Source organism: Notechis scutatus, chromosome 3, assembly GCF_049901735.1.
Source record: "Notechis scutatus isolate UNSWTSFEM ecotype Mainland chromosome 3, rNotScu1.2, whole genome shotgun sequence".
Taxonomy (NCBI): domain Eukaryota; kingdom Metazoa; phylum Chordata; class Lepidosauria; order Squamata; family Elapidae; genus Notechis; species Notechis scutatus.
The window spans coordinates 93,099,997-93,121,170 of NC_142011.1; the positions used below are offsets into that span (position 1 = coordinate 93,099,997).

Consider the following 21,174-nt stretch of genomic DNA (forward strand, 5'->3'; position numbering starts at 1 on the left):
TGCTCGGAGCAGTTCATTGGAGAAGGTTATTTGCAGCAATTGTTTTAAATTGGGATGAGGATTGAGAGGCAGAAAATGATAAAATATATAAATACAAGATTTGCAAGAATAAGAAATACAAAATATGAAACCAGCAGAGAGTTCAACTGAACTCTGTCCAGAATTTAAACATCTTTAATAAAATTATATATTGGTAGTGATGGGGAGATAGCTTCAAAATATACATCTCTTACAAATTCTTTCTCTCTCTCTCCCTATCCAACCACAATCTATTGGAGTGACTTTTCTACTCCTTTCAAGAATTAAAAAGTCTTGAATAAAAACCTATTTTAAATTCAATTGATAAACTCCTAGGTTATGGCAGCTTCAGGAAAAAAGGGGGGTTTTGTATGAAACTCACTCCATTAAATAAATAAAGATGCCACATATGCCAGTATGTAAAGAGACCACATAAAGTAATAAGTTCTCCAACATGCTGATTTATTCTGTGGGGAAGAAATTCTACGAGTCTGTGTCAGAAGTGATATAATATAGAAACAGAGTACTATTTCAGTAAGAACAGGACAGCTGTGGAAACAAGGCCTACTTGTTAAATTTATGACTTGCCAATTCAACTCTTCAGCCTGGAATATGAAGAAACACAAACTATATGTGACAGAACTACTACATAAATTAACAGGTTTAAGAAGATGCTTTGAAGACTGAAGTTGAAGGACTTTTTAAAACTCTGACAGCACTATCTGCCTTTTCAAATACCCCTGACTGGCTACAATAACTGAAAAAATAATCAGGCCAAATGATTAAAACACTTTTCTCACCCAAAAAGCTGTACAATGTTGCAGAAAAGAATCTGATCATGAATCTTTCAAATCATTTACAACTGACTTATATAAACACCAAAAACATGATAGAACAGCATGAACAAAAAATGTTCCACAATGTATATAGAATATTATGAAACTTTTAGACAGACTTAAAAGGAATTCTTCCATTGTTAGAAGCTGAATCTTTATATGTGTATTTGTGCCCTAGAATAAATATCTTATAAGCACCTTTTGGATTCTACAAGTTATTATCAGTAAAGATTATTTTTAGTGAAAAACATTTTACGATTCTTTTTGATGAATACTTGGAACAAGATGAGAATTGCAAATATATTTGCTTTCTCCAATTTCTCTCCACTTTGAAGGACGAAGTCATTTTAACTTTTATTGCAAAAATATATAACTGAATGCACAACCACTGAATTTCACATTCAGGTGAAAATATGGAAATTGAATTGTGTTGATAAAATAAACTTATATATAGTATTTGATTTTATATATATTTATTAGAATATGTAAAATCTTATAAAGTTTTAAATTTTGCTTTTAATTTTTTTTTGTAAAGCAAAATTATAAATGTAAACATTTTTTTTTGTCCTGAACCTCTTTTCAATTTGCCCCCTTTTCAGGTTTGCTCTTCATTCCTCCCTTCCAAGAAAATATGGCCAGTATTTAGCATAAGAATAATCTTATAAGATGTTTGGGGGGAATCTCTCTAAATTATTTACTTGAAATAGATTTTGATATTTAGTGCCATGATTTTGGTTCCCATAACGTCCTAGATGTTCATTCCAGTGAGGATTATGTGATACGAGTGTAACACTTACCAAGGGGACTCAGTAAGCTCTGAGTGTGCATGGACTCTGGGATTTCTATATAAAATGACTTGCATCAATTTTTTGTTGCAGCTAACACAGGTCATCCAAAGGTAATAACTTTTTACTTAAAAAACACCTATGCCACTTTTAAAACCAAGTCCTTTAAAGTGTGTTCCACAAACAAAAGGAATAGAGTGCTAATAATTTCAAAATAATCATACAACTAAAGCTACACTACTCCTCCCTAAGACTAAGCTGCTTAAAATGCAAGCAAACACACTGCAATTAATATAAGCATAAGCCCTTCAAGGCAAAGATGTGAACTTTGCACTGAGTCACACATGAAAGGATGTGTATTGTCTCACTTATAAAAACATGCGATGATGCAAGTAAGCCAAATGAAGTGCACTTGCCTGAATGTACATGTTTTCTTTACCCTATAGCAGGAGTGTCAAACTCGATTTCATTGACAGCCACATCAGGGTTGTGTTTGACCTCGGGGGCCAGGGTGGGCATGGCCAGCTTGATGTCACTTGTGTCCGGGGCACCTGTGGCATCCTGAGCCCTCTGCCAGGGAAAACGGAACTCGGTTGGGCCAATAAACTCTGTTTTCACTGGCAGAGGATTGCAGGAGACTGTTGCGGCTGAAAAACGGGGCATTGGAGCCCTGCGTATGGGCCTCCTGAACTCCATTTTCACTGGCAGAGGCACTTCAGGCCAGTCCTTCGCTGTTTCCAGGGAAGCCCTATGGGCCACATCTGCACACCACGTGGGCCAGATGCAGCCCACAAACCTTGCGTTTGACACCCCTGCCCTATAGCTTACTACCATAGATTTAATGTAAAGATATTGTGACTTAGCATGATTTGTCCTTCAAATGTTGAAGTCTTTTGGTTTCGCTTCATTAATGTAAAGATGTTGTGACTTAGCATGATTTCTCCTTCAAATGTTGAAGTCTTTTGGTTTCGCTTCATTAATGCCTAACATACTTTCTTGGCATTGCATTCAGTCTCTGAATCTGATTTTGAAGCATCTGCTCCAGCAGAACCTATAGAATGTCAGCCTCAGAAGACACAAAGCTAAGAATCATCTGAGACTCATCAAACATACCAGCATTAAGATGATGACATGAGGCCTCCCAGCCCTGCACAGCAAGTAGAGCAACGAGCAGAGAAAAAACATTCTATGAGACTCTTTGCCAAGCAAGGGAATAACCCTCTTGATTAAAGACAGTTGGCTACTACAGCATGATTTAAGAGGCAGCTCTGACCCATGTTCCTGTGTTGGAAAGAACTTATTTCCTGCTTTGGCGTGTCATTCCTGTGAACCCTGGTCATGAAATTCTGATGTTGGACTGGCTGACAAATCTGACTTGGCTATTGATATTCTGACTGGATTTGACTTCTCTTCTGTGCATTCCTACTGAAAGTGAAACTACCTAGGCAAGCTTTCTTCTGCACAGACTCTGCTTGGTTTACATTCCTTGACTATGTTATCTCCTAACTTTGAGTAAATTGCTAATCTCCATAGCAACGGTGGAATGTGTAATTGAAACCTGAAGTGGCACACATATATAAATGAATTTGGGAAAAGAACACAAATCTTGGAACACAGTTATCTTCAAAATAAGCAGTAACTAATCAAAATATTGCCTCCAGTGTGCTTGAATACATTTGTTATTCTCTTTTAAGTGAAAACAATGTGATCTTATAGAATCTTCCTTAGATACACATTTGGAAAAAAAATTATGAGAATTTCAAGTATACATCCATTACACATAAGGAAGATGATATTATTAGATATCCAGGGTCTGGTGAATAGGGCTAGGTAAAAGTGGTTTAAACACTTTTTAAAACTCCAGAACTTCCAGGTAATTTTTAGAAACAGTTCGGACATAAACCTCCCCAAGTCACAGGAATATAAGAAGGAAGGAGGTACAGAACAATCAAACTTGCAAGAAGATTCTGTTATTTTAGTTGATGTGTGTTGATATAGTCAATCTGCTGGTGTGTGATCTTGTGGATCAATTTTATGCTCTAGTGGGGACTGATAGCAAAGCTAAATTAAGACATTCAGTACTTGAGTATTTTCAGCTTTGTTTGATTTCAACATATTTCACAAATGATTCCAATATTGTAGATTTGACTGACAAGGGTGTTAATGAACCACAATAGCTCTCCCCCCTCCTTTGTCCTAAAAGATTAGTTTAATACTATAATTTATTCTCAATAGACAATACAGGTAAACAAGATGGGTCTATATATTAAACAAACCTTAAATATGAAACAGGAGGACAGATTATTAAAATATTTTTTATTTAACAAAATAGAATGAAAATGGAAAGGCAGCCTAATTTTTGTTGCTGTTTTAAGTTTTTTTTCTTTTTGAATACTTGGCATTGTCATGTCTACTCGAGCTCAGATATTATATTTGAGCTAAAGTCAATATTCATGTTCATAAATTTTGGACAATTTCTGCATCACCTGTGTCTCCAGTCCATTTTATGTGGCTTTGATAAAGATCAAGCTTTTGAAATGTTCATACTGTAAGCCATCTAAAACTTGGTGAGTAGAACAGCATACAAATTATTGTAATAAATAATAATGGTGGTTTATGGTAGAACAACAGGCTCAACAAATCAGTAACATTTTTTAATTTCATGAAAATTTTATGCAGCACTGTCCATGGGGAAAGTAAAAAAATCAAGATGAGGATCTTGACAGTGCGATGGAAGCTCTGCCCCTTTTTGTACGTATGCCAATGTGGCATCCTTGGTGCTCTGTAAGTTTGGCTGTTTCTTGCAGACATTTCATTACTCAGCTAGGCAATATCATTAGTGCTATCTGTCAATGTTGCATAAATGTACAAAGAGACAGGGTTTTGATCACTCTACCATAATTGCCATGTTGTCTTTTTTTAAAAAGTCCCTGCAGTTGCCATTGATTTTAGGTTAATGGGTTGGCATTAAGGAAGAAACAATCCAGTATTTAAAATAACGAGTAACAAATAGCTTACTGAAATATGGATCTCTAATTCATATTCATCGTGAATATTGGATACTCGGGAATTCTTATTTCCATTTTCATAAGAACAGGACCTGCACATGGTATTAAAATGGCAATTTTACAGTAAGTTTCTTTACAGCATGGAGGGATTTGTGAACAAGCTCTCACTTCAAGTTCCCAGTTCACTAGGAAGTCCATACTAAATTTGGTAAATGAATGCTCTGTGCTGATTTCGCCTCTATTCCAGAGAGCTTTGAAGTCAGAAAGTTGATAAGCAGTTTAAACTAGCGGTTTGGGCAATCTAGCTCACCATAAATATAATGCTGGTTATGATTATCAGCCCAGCTGGTTCCAGACATAAGTTGATAACATCAGGAAGCGATTTGCCTTCCATTTTCAGAAGGCACTGACCGCGGACAGACTAAGTCTTGATTATAGAAGGACAGCCCAAACCTCCTATCCCAAAGAAGTTTTGGCATAAAGAAAAATCAAGGTTTGCACGGCAAAAATTACTGTAATACCCTGATGGGCAGCTTTGCTATTTTCTTTTTAGGAGTGGAGCTCTGCATTTTCCCTGTCCAGATGCGATGGAACAACTCCAGTCTCTTCCTGCCTCAGCCTTGTAACCTTCAGTTGAGCCCCTTTCCTTTAATGACAGTGCTGGGCTGCTACAATTCCCTTATGTGTCTGCTCGATATAGTACAAAATGTTCCCAAGTGCAAAAGTAAACAAAGGTCTTTGAACAGCCATACCAAATTGCTCACAAAGACAAATAAAATTAATTGAAAGGTATTTTTTTCCTTTCATCTCAATTTATATTCTAATTATATCACCCCCATTCATCCATTTCTAAAAGCAACATACCACAGTGCAGTTTAAAACTGGGAACTGATGGGAAATTTCAAACACATGGTTTAGAGAAATCTACAGTACACAGTCTGTACAATATACTACACAAGGATGGATCCAAATATAAAGATAGAAATAAGGAAGCAGTATCTAAAATTCATCTACAGGGTACCTAACACTTGTTCTAGAGCAGTGGTTCCCAACCTTTTTTTCGCCCCGCACCCCTAAAGGTATTTCACTCGAACCTCGCACCCCCTGAAATTTAGACTTTAGGAACTACTGAATGTGTTAAATATATGGTAGGATTGAATCTTTTCAGCTATGTATGTGTCGGCCACTAAATAACGATACTTAACTCTAAAATGAAAACAAAGTTAATCCATTGCATAATAAATAAAAATGCCAACATATAGCCAATATCCTATTATTTACCTGGACTTTTCTCGCACCCCCTGGAATATCATCTGCACCCCAGGCGAGCACCCAGGTTGGGAACCCCTGTTCTAGAGTATTGTAATGGTTAAGATGGTGTTTCTCAACCTTAGCAACTTTAATATTTGTGGGTTTCAAATCACAGAATTCCCCCAGTTGCAGTTGGAAGTCTGCACATCTTAAAAGTTGTTATAGTTGAGAAACACTGGGTTAAGGTCCAAATTAGGGCCTAGGGCAAGGGCTGTCAAACTCATGAAGCGCAGGCTGGATGTGCGTCACGTGCTGGCCATGCCTATGCCTGGTTTAGTGAAGGTGAAAAAAGTCATGATACATCACGTGATGACGCTGTCATGAGGCAAGTTTGACACCCCTGGCCTAGGAGATCTAGTTTGAAGTCCAAACTCTGCAATGGAAACTCATTATGTAATCCAGAGGTGGGGAACGATGGCCCCTTAATGACTTGTGGACTTCAACTCCATGGCTCAGGAATTCTGGGAGTTGAAGTCCACAAGTCATAAAAGGGCCATTGTTTCCCCACCCCAATGTAATCCTAGGTGCTTCACAGAACGTTTGTTGTAAGGGGGAAAATGGAGGAGGGAATACTACATATATTACCTTGAGATCCTGGGGAAAAATGGGGGAAAAAACCTAATAAATATAAACACACACTTTCAGAAGATAAGTGAAGTTTGAAGTACTATTAATTTTCAGCACATTTTGCATTCTCAGTCCTATTTAGAGTCACTGAAAAAGATTTACTTGTAGCATTTGGCAATATAACATGTTGCTGCTGCATTATATCTTGTGATTTAGTAACGCAGAGATGGAACAGGGTCTTCCCTTAAGCATCTAAGACCCAAGCTATATATCGTAATTAGGATATAAACATATCATATTCAACCCAGAAATAAAATGAGTAATTAGTATGTCTGTTGCACTATAAAAATTCTAAATATCTCTATGGATAATTCAAAAAATGAATACAGCTGCCAAATTGAAACCAAATACGAATATTCAAACTTATTTCAAGGGCAAGTAACATTATCATATTAAAATACTTCCATACTGGACCAATATAGAAATTCCATAGGAAATTGGAGCATGAGTTTGATCATCCAGAATAGATCAAATGCTCCTGCTTCACTATACTTTTATTTTATTTATAAGATTTACATGCCTTTATATGTTGTTTTCCTTCTGGAACTCAAGATGACATACATAATGTTTCCTTCTCCAGAGTCTTCTCCATTTCAATAATCCTGACAGGTATTTAGGCCACAGGTGATTGGCTTAACTTCACCTGGTGAGATTCTACAGCTGAAGGAGGACAGAAACTGCCTCTCCCATTGCCAGCCAATACCTTATCCAGTACACCACATTGGCTTTCAGGGCGCCTAGTAATTAAAAGTTAATTATTGCTTCTTTATGTCTATCTTTTGATTGCACTCTACTTAGTCTATTTTATATGGAGAAGCAGATTATATATAATGGATCCCTCTGAATACTTTTTTTTAAAAAAGATTATGGGTTCCACTAGTAAACTCTGGAGAAGTTTTAAGATCCAGGATAGTAAAAAGAGCATACTAATTATTTAGACTAGAGAATCCCATTCATCTCTATACTTTGCACAGTCATCTGTAATATGCCACAGTAGTGTTAAAAAGATGCGCACCATTACAGGTAATCCTCAACTTACGACAATTGAGCCCAAAATTTATGTTACTAAGAGAGGCAGTTCTTAAGTGAATTTTGCCCCATTTTACGACTTTTCTTACCACACTTGTTAAGTGAATCACTGCAGTTCTTAAATTAATAACATGGTAATTAAGTGAATCTGGCTTCCCCACTGAACTTTGCTTGTCAGAAGGTCGCAAAAATGACCCCGGGACACTGCAACCATCATAAATATGAGTCAGTGGTCAAGTATCTGAAGTTTGATCACATGACCATGGGGATATTGCAATGGTCATAAGTGTGAAAAATGGTAATAACTCACTTTTTTCAGTGCTTTGTAACTTTGAACAGCCACTATGTGAACTGTTATTAAGTTGAGGACTACCTGTATATCATGCAAATGTTGCAATTATGCAGTGACACGATGCCTGATGCAACTGCACAAGTCATGTTAGGATGTCACAATGCAACATCATAAATTGTTGTCCCTTTCCCCCACAGTCACCCATGATTCCTTGTTCAGGAGCAGAGCTAAGGGCCATGAAATAACCGTGTCTCACTTGGATTGAAATTCAATGTGGTCCTCCTTATTCAGCAAATGGCTGACCTCAAGCAGTTAGTCAAGGACAAAACCACTGCAGAAGATTGTTCAGATGGAAAGGACAGATAGATACAGGAATATCTTCATCTCAGAACAACCCCCACCTTCATCTAAAAAGGGAACCAGAGCAAGAGAACATAAGCATCTCAAGAAGTCAGGAAGCAAACAGATATACCTTTTGTTATTACAAAGAATGATTGTAAATGTCCCAAACTTAACTGAATAAGCCTGAAAAACTGAATAAGTGGCAAACTAACTACTTCATTGTATAAATTAATCTGTCTGTCCAACATTCTACATTGGCTGGACTGATGACAATTTTATACATCAATAAATTTATTTAAATCAACAGTGGGTACACAGATTCCTGCATAATAAAATGCCACTAGAAGTCTCCCTTAGTTTACGCAGAAATCCTTTGTTTTGAAACTTTGCTCAATCAGCTGAAAACTTTTAGACAACTCAAGTATATTATTATGCAACTGGTTTAAACAAGTTATTTGAAATGACAGGCAGAACAAATCCTTTGGAGAAAGAAAACTTACTAATGACACTTAAAACTACTCCATCATATTAATTTTTGCAGGCTTTAGGAATCATATTAGACCTAATAGCAGGACATCCTCTGTGAATAAGTATCTTTTCTGGGAAAAGAAAATTCAGAAATGCTGCACAGGGGAATGAATTTAAGCCTTCTTCTTATATATGGAAGTTTCTATTCCTGATATCATCAGAGGTCTACATTAGTTTTCTAAACCTGATGCCCTTCATAATATGTTAGGAGACCAACTCTGAGAATTTCTCCACTGAGTATGCTGCAGAATTCTTGAGAATTGTAGTTCCAACACAGATTACGTTGCAGTCATAGCAAAGGTACCGTAATGTGAGTAGTCTTAATCTGGTTGGTGGTCTTCTGAAAGGCATCATGTTGAGAAAAACTGTTCTAAGTCACAATATGATTTACAATATATGATTTGCCTTGTCGTGGCAACACAAGCAATTTCCAGATGCATGGATTTCAGTTGTTACATTTCTACAGTTAAGCAAATAATGGCCCAGTGAAATATGTGAACCAGGTAATCCTGTCTAGTTCAGCCCTTAAAACCTTGTGTCAAATGGATCCTTCATAGAACACATAACAGATTTGACAATAAAGTTAATAAATCCTCTGAAACTAGTTTAGGGTTATATAAGGTCTAGAAATACAAAAGCCATGCCAGCATGCAACCAATTAAGACATGTCTGTCTGTGGAAGAAATGCTTCCTTGTGTTTATAATGGTCACATTCACATATTGCTTTAATCCAGAACTAGCTTAATAAAATATTTATTGTATATATACCCGCAGCTGGCAAGGTTTGCAAACTAGCTGAGTTCTAAAACATGATTTACAAACAACAGTAGCTCAATTCAAACTGCATGTTTGGTTAAAGCCAAGCAAGTCACATCATGGATCTGTGAATCTAGCTTTATAGTTCTCCTGAGTTCTTTGAAAAGAATGTGAGCCATTCTATTAAGATTTAACTTTTAGTCCTAGACTTGTTTTCATAAGCACTGTCCAAAATCCTTTGTTCTTTCATGCTACCAGATTTTAAGCTACCACATAAGTAATTAGATTGTAGGAGGAAGTCCCTTGTTATTTCAGGTGCAATGAGAATTAATTTCAAATGTAATGCTTCAATAGAAAGCATTAACCTATCAATGGGATAGGTTGGATAGGTCATGCTGTAAAGTGAGAAATCTCTGATAAATGAAAACAATTTCTATTTATTATTTATGGGGTTGCTGAAGTATTTATATTAGCAATGGATTTAGCATTTGTTTCATCCAGATGCAGGCACACACAGTCACACAGGCATCAAAAAGGGAGCAAACGATGGCAAGTATACAATAATGTCATCGTGTAAATTCTGCGGGGTACATACTTGTAATAAACATTGTGACATAAATCACATCAGAATGATTATGTCATTATATACATGTCATTCTGATACATCACAGCTTGCTACTATGGATATTGCTGTGTAAGTTAAAATGTGCTTATGCTTCTAATTACACTTTAAAATAAAAACAGGTACTTTGAAACAGCACAGGTAATCCTTGATTTACAAACTTATTTTTAGTGACCATTCAAATTATTTTATTTATTTAGCGTATGGCATGCAATGTCAGGGAAATCTACACATGTTAGACACCCAATGCAGTCCTGAGAGCCTAGATTGCTAGTTCATGCTGTTTGGTGCTTACACGTCTAACCTTGATGCACCATGGGGAGTGAACTATCTTTACACCAGCATCTCTTGGCTACCTGGCTTTTCTGGGGTCCTCTGCTGGTTTTGCATCATTTTGCAATGCCTCATATCTGGCCAGGTGCAATGCCGGTGTAATGACCCAGGGTGGGATACAAAATAAACACAGTCACAAAAAAACAGATGAAACCCCTTTTATTCCTTCACTTTGCTTCAAAGCTCCAAATATCCTTGACTGGAGACAAAAAATTCCCCCACAAGCAGTTATGAAAAGGAGGAAATGCCATTTAAACTAAAAATGCCTATAAATTATAAAGAGTAAAAACAACACAAACCACACTGAAGCAATTAAGGGAACCAGGCAAGGGCTTGAAGACGTCCACAGATATCGGAACACACCCACTCAGACGCCAAACTCAGAGAGAAACGACAGTCTAGAGATATTTCCACGCTTTGTTTCCAGCACTGGCCCATACGCATGTCCATCCTTTTAACCAGTTCTCACAGCTGCAGCCCATGAAGAGGATCAAGGCCCTTTCCTCCACCATAGACCATGCCATTCCCATCTCTCCCTTATCCTCTCCTCCCTGTGTGCCCTAGGATGGAGAGGGGTTGGGCCTGGGTCTCCTCTGACTGCCCATCCAGCGTCTGCCCTTCCCCAGCCTCTTCCACAACCTCCAGAGCCACACTTTCACTCCCTGTTGGCTGTTCCTCCTCTCCTTCGGAGTCAGTCTCCAACAGGGGCATGACAGCCGGCTTCCACTCTCTGTATATATTTGAAGTTACAATGGCACTGAAAAAAAATGACTTATTACTGATTCCCATGGTCATGTGATCAAAATTAGGTGCTTGGCTACTGCCATGTATTTATAACAGCTGTCCTGTCTTGGAGTCATGTGATCACCATTTGTAACCTTCTCAGCTGCCTTCTGACAAGCAAAGTCAATGGGGAAAGCCAGATTTTCTTAAGTGACTGCATGATTCACTTAACAACTGCCTTAGCTTATTTAACAACTGTGGCAAATAAGTCATAAAATGGAGCAAAACTCATGTAACCACTGCCTTGTTTAGCAATGGAAATGTTGGGCACAACTGTGGTTGCAAGTCGAGGACTACCCATGATACTATCCTGAAATATGCTATGGTCACATCTGACTTCAACATGACATACAAATGAATGCAATGAGTGCCCAGGATGCATTAAGGCTAAACGCCACTGCTACTCAGTTAGTATGCTATGATGATGCCTATCTTAAAAGTAGGATCTACAATTTGGGGCTGCTAATATGTGATCTTATATGTGTCTATTCAGAAAGAGAGTCCCATTAAATTCAATAAGGGAAGATTATATGACATTATAGCTTTAAGATGCTATAAGATAAAGCCACTCAGTTAATTTTTTTACATGTAATGCTATAATAGATTTTTTTTTCCAAACTCAAGCTTCCTGATCAAAATTTAAAGCAATTCCCACTCAGTATGAAGTGCCTAGTCAAAACTGTATTCCTAGAGTCGAATTTCTGAAAATTTATTTGCCACAAGATATTCTAGACCCATCATTATTAAAACAATGCAACTTGAATCTAAATCCTACCTTTAAAAAAATGACAATGTCACTCCACTACTGCACACTCCCAAATCATAAAACTCTGCTAAAGCAAACTAAATGGAGCCATTAAGTCAATTCACTCTGCTGGATTATATTTGAAGAACGCATATTGATTGCTAGGACCCAAAAGATTACTGAAAGTTTCTTGGTGACGTTTCCAAAATAAGTAATTTATAACAAAAGCTAATCAAATATTATATAATATTTCAGTGGCTAAATACACAAATCAGGGTATCTTTTAATTTTGTTAACTATGGTTTGCTGATTCAATTGCAATTATTTTGATCCATACATGTTAAACAAATCAAACACAATTTCCAAACCATGAAAGATGAATCCACTCATTATCGTGAACTAAAATCAAGCAAACTATATTACATTGTCAACTTATGTTGTAATTAGAGCACCAATTACTGTAAACTTATTTGCAGTTTAAGAAGTCAGAAATACAGACTGAACGATACTTCATTTTTAATTTTATAAGTATCTCTTTTTGCCTTCAAGGCACTTTTTTATATCATGGAATAAGCATAGTCAAAACTTCAAAATAATAATGCAAAGCCTATCCCATATTTGCCGTACAAAAATAATACTGGCCTAACTTCAGGATTGCAATAAGCATTATTGTGATTATAGATAATCCTATCTCTATCTTTATATCTCTGTATCTCTGTATGAAATACTTTAAAATATACTGTCAGAGGTAGTCTTTTTGTGGCATCTCATCCAAGGGACAGAAGATTTTTGGAATTTTACAATGAAGTCACTGTAAGGGTCAGGACCAAAACTTTGTTTACTTGTTTAGAGTTTCTCTAGAGACTCAATGTACTTATCTGAAGCCCATCAGAATCTTACAAGGCCTATCCCAGACATTAGGAATAAAACTTAAAGCATGAACATTTCCAACGGTACAAATCAATGATTTGCACATCTATAAAGATTTGAAGAATAAAGCCCGGGGAGACATTCAAAAGATGCTAATACTGCTTAGCACTATACGAATTATGAAAACGGGCAGCATAAATCACCCCCTTTGCCACCAGTTCTAAATGCATGGCTTACTAAATCCAATGGCTTGGATTCATCTGTTTTGCCAAACCCAGGCAATTGGATATAGTAAACCATGGTTCATTTAAATCATGAATTAGTACGTTGCACAAAGGTATCCTCATAGGATATCAAGTCTAAGAACTTATCCAGTTTCCTCCATCATTCAACTGATAACACTTAGTTGGAAGGCAACAAACTGGTCTCCTTGCTGCCATCAGCAACAGGAAAACAGCTGTTTTGATAACAACTGATAGAGGGGGAGAGATGGATGTACCTACATATGTATAGTCTATCTTCATATTGCCCAATAACAGGCAATATTTCCTGTTGATGATTCTTACAAGAATTAGGAAAATCTTACAGGGTCAGTACAGTTCCTCAGCCTAAATAAGTGTCCCATTCTGTGCTCAGAAACATAATTATTTCTAAGCAAAGTTGCTTAGGATTGCCTAAATTGATAGGGTATTGGATTTCGTATGTTGATGACCCTGCATGCAATATTACAGGGGTCCCCATTCCAATCCCTAGGTTGGGCTGCACAGTGAACCCAACTCTCAACTGTGCATGCAAGGGATCTAGGTTGTCCACGCCTCCCCAAGGAAAAATTGTCTTCCATGAAATTGATCCCTGGCGCTACATAAGTTGGGGACAGCTCAATATTAGTCACTAATGAGATTTGTTTATGCCTTTCATTATACTGTAAGGTGATTAGGCTGCTTTTTTACTTAGCTGATTTCTCTGAATCCAGCCACTGTGGTTTGTATAAATTCACTTAATTAAGGCCTATATAACAAACCGCAGTTCAAGAAACCATAGTTTGGCGTGATGTATTAATGAATCCTAAGATTCTCAGTCCTTTTCCTTTATAAAGATAGCAAAACAAATGAAATACTGGTAGCAATCTTCGAAGGGCAAATGAAACCCCACTGAATGTTATGTTTGACAACCCTGTTGTAAGGAATATAATTTTCAGAGCAATGACATAGAGATACACATACACAATAACTCCCAAGAGCTTTTTCTGCTAAGAAAATTAGAAGAGTGATTCATTCATATATCCTAATGAGCTGTTATTGGGCTGGTTTTTCAAATAGCAATTACGGTGGCTTCACAAACAATAATAAGCCATAAAGCAATGGTTCCAAACTGGAGCACCTAGATTTGCACAATGCACCATTCCAAAAACTGTCAACAGTATTGGCTAAAACATGACCTGCAGTTATTCTCCAATGGAATTATCAAAACAGGCAAAAGATGGGTGACTTGATGACATAGTTCTTAATATGACAACAAAGACCTCCACCACTGACATCATAAAAGAACCCATAAAATAAATCTCTCTCTCTCTCTCTCTCTCTCTCTCTCTCTCTCTCTCTCCTTCTCCCTCTCCCTCTCTCTCTCTCTCTCCACTAGAGAAGGATTAAAACAAGGATTCATTTTAAAGAGCAGTCAGAGAATCCAGTCCAGGAGCAGTTGTGGTAACTGCCCAGGAGAATAAACATGTTGCCAATTGTCAAGTAAAACAAGAAATCATGAGGGCCATCTATAATTTCCTAGGAAAGTTCCCTAACTTTCTATGAAGAAGGTCCTACTCTAAAGTGAGAGCCAGCCCCATTGGTGGGGTTACTTGGGCGATATAGTAGGAGGTAGTCTTTTACATTTCATTAAATTCAACAAGCTGATATACTACAAAGCCCTAGTGTCCAATATTGCCTTCATGTTCACTAGAGACTCTGTTCACCAGCCAGTCCTTTATTGGAAGATGACTGCAAGAAAGACAGCAATAAGATGAGGATGGCAGGGAATATCCTAGAAATGGTAGCTTTTAACTTGTTTGATTTGCCTTCCATCAAATGTATGATAAGGGACAATTGACAGTTTAGCAACAAGCATGTTACAGTTCTCTCACAGCAACCATTTTCTGAATGTATTCTCCATTATACTTGCAAATTTCAAAGCTACCAACCAACTGAATAGGCTAGAGGGGGGAAAAAATCAATCAATCAAAACAAGCATTTCTTGATCAGTGGCAGTTCCAATTCAAGTATGAAGTAAATAATGTCACAAAAACAACAGTTTTTTCGGAAATCAGAATGAAACAATTGGAGTACTATGAAAACATAACACAAAAGCCACATTTACACTTTGGTAAATTGTCTGTTGTTTTTCTGAATAGTAAGCCCATATGTTTACAAGACCTATGACTCTCTCTGTGGAGAGTAACTGATTTGAGAGGAGATGTTATAATGGTCTTCTGTGTCTAGTATCATATTCTAAATTTTGCTTCATGCAAATAAATAATATACTTCTGTGTTTCACATTGCATACACTTATTTGTCATCCTTTCCTAAATTATCCTTGAAATCTTAACTAAATCAATCCAGACCAGGACAACTATGGACAGTTTAAATAATGCCCCTATAAAATACTATTCTGAATAGTGGCAACAGGGTGATCAACAGAGTAAAGTTTCTAACAGAAAACAGTCAACTCTCTTGCTTGTATCTTTAAAGAAGCCCTTATCTTAGAATAAATTACACATCTCTCCAAGTTGGTCATGTGTGTCTGTTTACTTGGAAATTATTCACTGACTTCAATGAGGCATAGTGCCTCAATGGGACACAATGAACACAAAATATTGTAGCTTACAGTTCACACATTAATACATAATCAATCACCTGATTTCTGTGTACTTGATGCTTGTACTCTTTTGGTGACTAGGAGTTGAAATTTAGGAATGTGGTTTCACTTGTTTACCAGACAAGAATTATTTCAACATTACAACTATGCATAATTAAAATGTTTTTCAAGATTGTACCTGCAAAGTAAAAGCCTGTGTGGCAGATAATAACAGTATGCCATTTCTGTGATTTAGGTATTGTCCTAAATTTCCAGCACATCAGCATTTTTAGGCACAAGCATTCAAAGAAGGGGAAACACAAAGTATTGAAAGATAATAACCACTCCTCTTCCCACTGGATACATATTCTAAGAGAGGTGCCTTCTAACCTTTTGTCAGGAACAAATTGCAACTGTTATCTTGTTACATTATATATTAAATTCCACAGTTGAAGAGTTGAAAGTAGAAAGATACTCTTTTCCCATTCCAATTCCCATTCATTATTTCCCATTCATTATTCTATAGTAGACAATAACAAAACAGAAGAGAGAGAGACGGAACAATGACAGATGGTCACCTTGTAATGCTTTGGGTGGGAGACGCCTCTATTATTTACCATTGCCTTCTTCTTTTGGGTAAATATTCTCTGAAAGCTTTTGATGGGAAAAAGGCTACTCTTCTCCTTACAGCCTACATTGCAATGAAAAGATGCTCCCTCTTTTCATACTTCTTTCAACCTTCTCCCAATGGATTAGACAAGGAGAAAACCCTGAGCTTTGTTTGGGAAGGACACAACTGTGTTTCACCTAACCTGAATGACTAGTCATAACCCCCAGATGTCAAAAACACCATTCAACATTTCTGTTTTCAGTTTACTCCCCGCACCCTCTATTTAAATGGAAAAAACAGTGTCTATTTAAGGAGGTCAACTGAAAGGAAGTAACCTTTTGCACACAAGCTGATGGAAGGGTTGATTTTTTTAAAATCATTCACAGGGAGCCAATCCACATCATTCACTATAATATGTAGCAGTGACACAAACATATAATCGGACATTGTACAATCACAATATAGCATCTTTGAGTTATTTCCCTTGATTCCTTTTGTTATTCTTCTTCGTGTTTGCAACGGATGAATGATTCAACACATAGACCAGTAAAAGAAATGGAGCAAGAATCCAGAATGGCAGACAAGGAGGCACTACAAGAAGCATCAACCTACCTGTCCCAAAGGCTTTGGCCACTAGCCACGCTAGATTACAGGCGATCTTTGCTCGGGCGAAATCGTAGTGATCAAACGGTTTGATGGCTGGCACAATGAACGTCTTCTTCATCTCCTTGACGTCCGCAGCATCCCCCATTTTTCTTCCCTCTCCCTCCCCCACCCCGGCCCACGGAACCTCTTCCCTTCCCCTCCCCCTACGAGGGATCTACATGGTTCTCCTGCCGGAAGGAGCCGCGTTGGAAAAAAACGGGCATCTGTCAAAACCCCCGAATCACGTTTCGACCTCGATTTTTGTTGCGGCAGAAGAAGCGAGGCGGGCGCGCCGTTTCACCAGGAGCGATCTCCCTCTCCGCCCCTCTTTTGCCGCTGCATAGGAATGTGGGGAAAGGGCTCGGGGCCCCTCTTTTTTTCCTCCCCTCCTTTCTCCTCGGGCGCTTTGTCTCGATCCCCAACGCCAATTGTGAAATAACGCAAAAGAAGGGCAACTTTGGAAGATTCCCTCAGGCAGGATCGTCTTCCCCGCGCCGTCCTCGCTCTTGAAAAAGGCGACCCGAAAGAGATTCCCTCTCTCTCTCTCTCTCTCTGCCCTTCTAACCGAAGGCGGCGGGGGCGGGAAAAGGAGTCCAAGTGGGAGGGGAGGGAGGGAGGTGGCGGCGGGGCTTTTCCTGCAGTAGCTGGAAGAGGAGGCGGCGGCGGCGGCGGCGGCTGGGAGATGGCCAGCAGACCGGCGGGACTGCCCAACCAGCCTGGCGCGCCACAGCAGGAGAGATACGCGGCGGAGCTGGGTGTGGCGCGCGTTTGCTCTTTCCTCCGCTCTCGGGTCCTCTCCGTTTCCTTCCGCGCCTCAGCTCCAAAGGAGCCCCTGTCCTGTCCTCCCTCCGCCCTTTCCGAGGCTGCCTTGCCAAAACCTGCCGCCCTTTCGGCGCTCACTCTCCCTCCACCCGGTTCTGCTGCTGTCGGTGCTACCGCCACCACAACCGCACTAGGCTGGGGAAGTGGGGGGAAAGAGGAGAAGGGGGTGGGGGTGGGTGGGAAAGGAGCCCGGCACGCAGACGCATGCGCGCTCCGCTGCCTCGCCACAGCCCCTTTCCTCATGGTGAACGGGCTTCGGCTTGGGCGGAGCTGGTGGGGTGGGGTGGGGGAAGAGGGGGGGCGCACCAGAGAGGACAGAAAAGCGGAGCGGTCTTTCCGTGACGTCCGGCGTGACTCGGAGAGGGTCACGTGGCCGACCGGCTCTATAAATGGATGCGGGGTTGCGGCGTGCCTCACCGTTGCCCGTGGTCCGAGGCGCATCCTCGGAGCAGAAGGGAGACTGGAGCCATCGGGCTAATGGGAAGATCGCCGGAGGGCGCTGGAAGGCCTGGAGCAGAGGCGGCGGCGGCGGGGAAGCGAATCGGCCGCGATGCTCTGCCGTGTCGCTTGCAAGGAAGCTCCCCCCCCCCTTTTTTTTTTCTTTTTTTGCAAAGAAGGACGCCTTGGAACCGATGTCTGAGGCCTGAAAAGGGACTCCTAACGAACCGGTTGTGGGGTTTGGTTCATTAACATGTATTAGGAAGATGCTTTTTTTCCCTTCTTCTTCTTCATCCCGTGTAGGGTTAAGATGGTTATGGACGTCTGCTGAGTCCCAGAAAATCGTATCAGTGATGAAGTGGGTTTTAGTTGTCAAAGGATTTTGGTTCTATTTTTGTTGCTTTTTTCCTCCTTAGATATTCTTAATTCACAGGAATCTCTGTTTATCAGTGAGAATCGGTTTGCTGTTAGTGGATTCAAGGCACCAGGCTAGAAACTGGGAGATCTTGAGTTCCAATCCTGACTTAGGCATGAAGGCAGCTGGGTTGACCTTGGGTCAGTTTCTTTCTCTCTCTCTGTTGCTTCTGAAAACCCTTGCCAAGAAAACAAAGGATTTGTCCAGGTGGTTGAAAAAATATTAATTTAACCTTTCCTATCTTAAGGCATGCGTATATACGGTAATATATGCAGAGGTGGTATTCAGCAGGTTCTGACCAGTTCTGGAGAACCAGTAGCGGAAACTTTGAGTAGTTCGGAGAACTGGCAAATACCACCTCTGACTGGCCCCACCCCATCTATTCTCTGCCTCCCATCAGCTGGGTCTTCTTTTGATCAGCTGGGTCTTCTTTTGTTGCCCTGCATAGGAGAACAGATCTGGAAAGCAGGTGAGTGGGGTGGGGAGGAAATGGTGATTTTGCAGTAACCTTCACCCAGGGAATGGAGATTTTACAATATCATTCCCCTGCCATGCCCACCAAGCCACACCACACCCACCAAGCCACACCCACAGAACCAGTAGTAAAAATTTTTGAACCCCACCACTGAGTACACATGGAATATAATCCATGTATGTTTCAATACAATACTGCAAAATTATACAGTGTCATTGTAAATGAAATGAAGAGCATAAAAATCACAAATCTAAACCAGCATGACATTTTAAACTGCCTGGACAACTGAGCCTTGCTGAAATGGGGAGGGCATTTCAGGGGTAGATTAACTGCATAAAGAAATCTTTTGAGTGCAAAATCCAGAGAGATTTTCCTGAAGATCTTAAGAACACTTTGCCCATTATATTTAGCTTTTGTTTGTTAAATTGTGGTTTAATGAATAAACCACTCTTGACTGGCTTTGAAACCTTTGGAACAACCATGACCTGGATGAGTGAGAATCTCCATAGACATTTGGAGATGAATTGTTCTGGAGAATACAGATTACGTCCGCATAGATGTAACAAAGCCCAATTATTTAAAATGGACAAACTGGAGAGGTTACCATTCTGAATATGTATAAAGAAGAAAAGTGACTTTCTCTCATCTTTCTACTAAAATTTGCAACTTGAATCTGGCTGAAGGAGAGAAACCTGGACAAAGGTGGGGGGAAGTTACATAAAGAGGAATCCTTGCTTTATCACTTTAAGAAATATGTCACACAACATATAATCAACTCTCACAAGTTTAAACGTTGGACACGGGGATTGGTAGAGAAGACCTGCGCCCTATGCTTGAAGTGCTGCCCACGAGTCTTTGAGTCAGCAGAAAACATGGCCAGCTTTTTGCTGCCTCGCTTGCCAGTTCCCATCATGTATCTATTGCCAGTTTCCAATCACTGCAGTCTCTTGACTGTTGTCCAAGGTGGCAAAGCCTAATATGTATTTTGAGGCTGTCTTTGGTTAATGTAGGGGTATGGGTAGCCTTTAACTTATGACTGTAATTGAGCCTGTAATCAATTATAGTTGTAAGTTGTAATGATTGTAAAGTGGGTCATGATGTGATTCGGCCTGTTTTTATGATCCCTTTTTTTGTGGTGGTCGTTAAGCAGACATGATGGCTGGTTAGCAAACCCATTGTTCACCTTGACCTTATTTTCACCAGAAACCAGAAGTTAATGCCAGTTTCCAGCAAAAAAATGTTACAAAACTCAGTTCAATGATTGCATGATGTTGCAAAGGGCTGTAAATGTGGATAATTTACTGAGCACCCACAATGCAGTCACACGACCGCAAGAGATGTGGCATCGGAATTTCAAAATTGGGTTGTGAATTATGTTTTGGGCAGAGTCTATTGTAATATCAAATGGACTAATTGTATGTTGAAGAAGATGACCTGTAACAGGGAAAATACTACTTCAATACTGCTGCAGTTGTGGATGACTTAAGTCTGTCTTACTGGGGATAAAATGAAGGCAATATCCACGATGATGTGTACATGACTGTGTGTCTGTTGTTGTTTTTTTGGCTCCCGGTGGTGGTTTGCCATTGCCTGCTTCCTAGGGCTGAGAGAGAGAGACTGGCCTAAGATCACTCAGATTGCTTCACTCCTGAATTAGGATTAGAACCTGTGGTTTCCAGATCCTAGTCTGATTCCTTAACTGCTATACCAAACTGGTCATAGAGAGAATGAGAAAAACAAGGTCAGGAATGTTGATGTTGTGTTTGGAGGCAATGGGCAAAGGCTCAGTGTCTTCCTAATAATCTGCTCCGCTGCCATCCATTGCTATTCAGTTGGTGAAGTCTCTTCACTTTTTCATAAAGTGATACAGGATTTGAGAGTGAATAGAATGTGTCTCAGTGAACCTAGATACGATGGCAAGAAAAAAGACCAATAAGGAAAAGATTGGCAGTAGTACATACTGTATATTCTCCTGTACTAGTCGTCTTCTGTAATGTCTACATTCATGAGAATTATGAGTATTCTGCAATGCACATTTAC

The 21,174-nt window shown here is 39.4% G+C and overlaps 1 protein-coding gene across 2 annotated transcripts in view; it reads right to left on the reverse strand.

Annotated features, from left to right (window-relative positions):
* Nucleotides 1-17,944, reverse strand: part of CAMSAP2 (calmodulin regulated spectrin associated protein family member 2) — an 88,122-nt gene extending 70,178 nt beyond the window's left edge. For both annotated transcript variants that reach the window (XM_026671747.2, XM_087960780.1), the window contains exon 1: nt 16,952-17,944. In XM_026671747.2, coding sequence (XP_026527532.2) covers nt 16,952-17,090 — 139 coding nt within the window. In that variant the 5' untranslated portion in view covers nt 17,091-17,944. The remainder of the gene's footprint in view (nt 1-16,951) is intronic.
* Between the last annotated feature and the right edge of the window lie 3,230 nt (nt 17,945-21,174).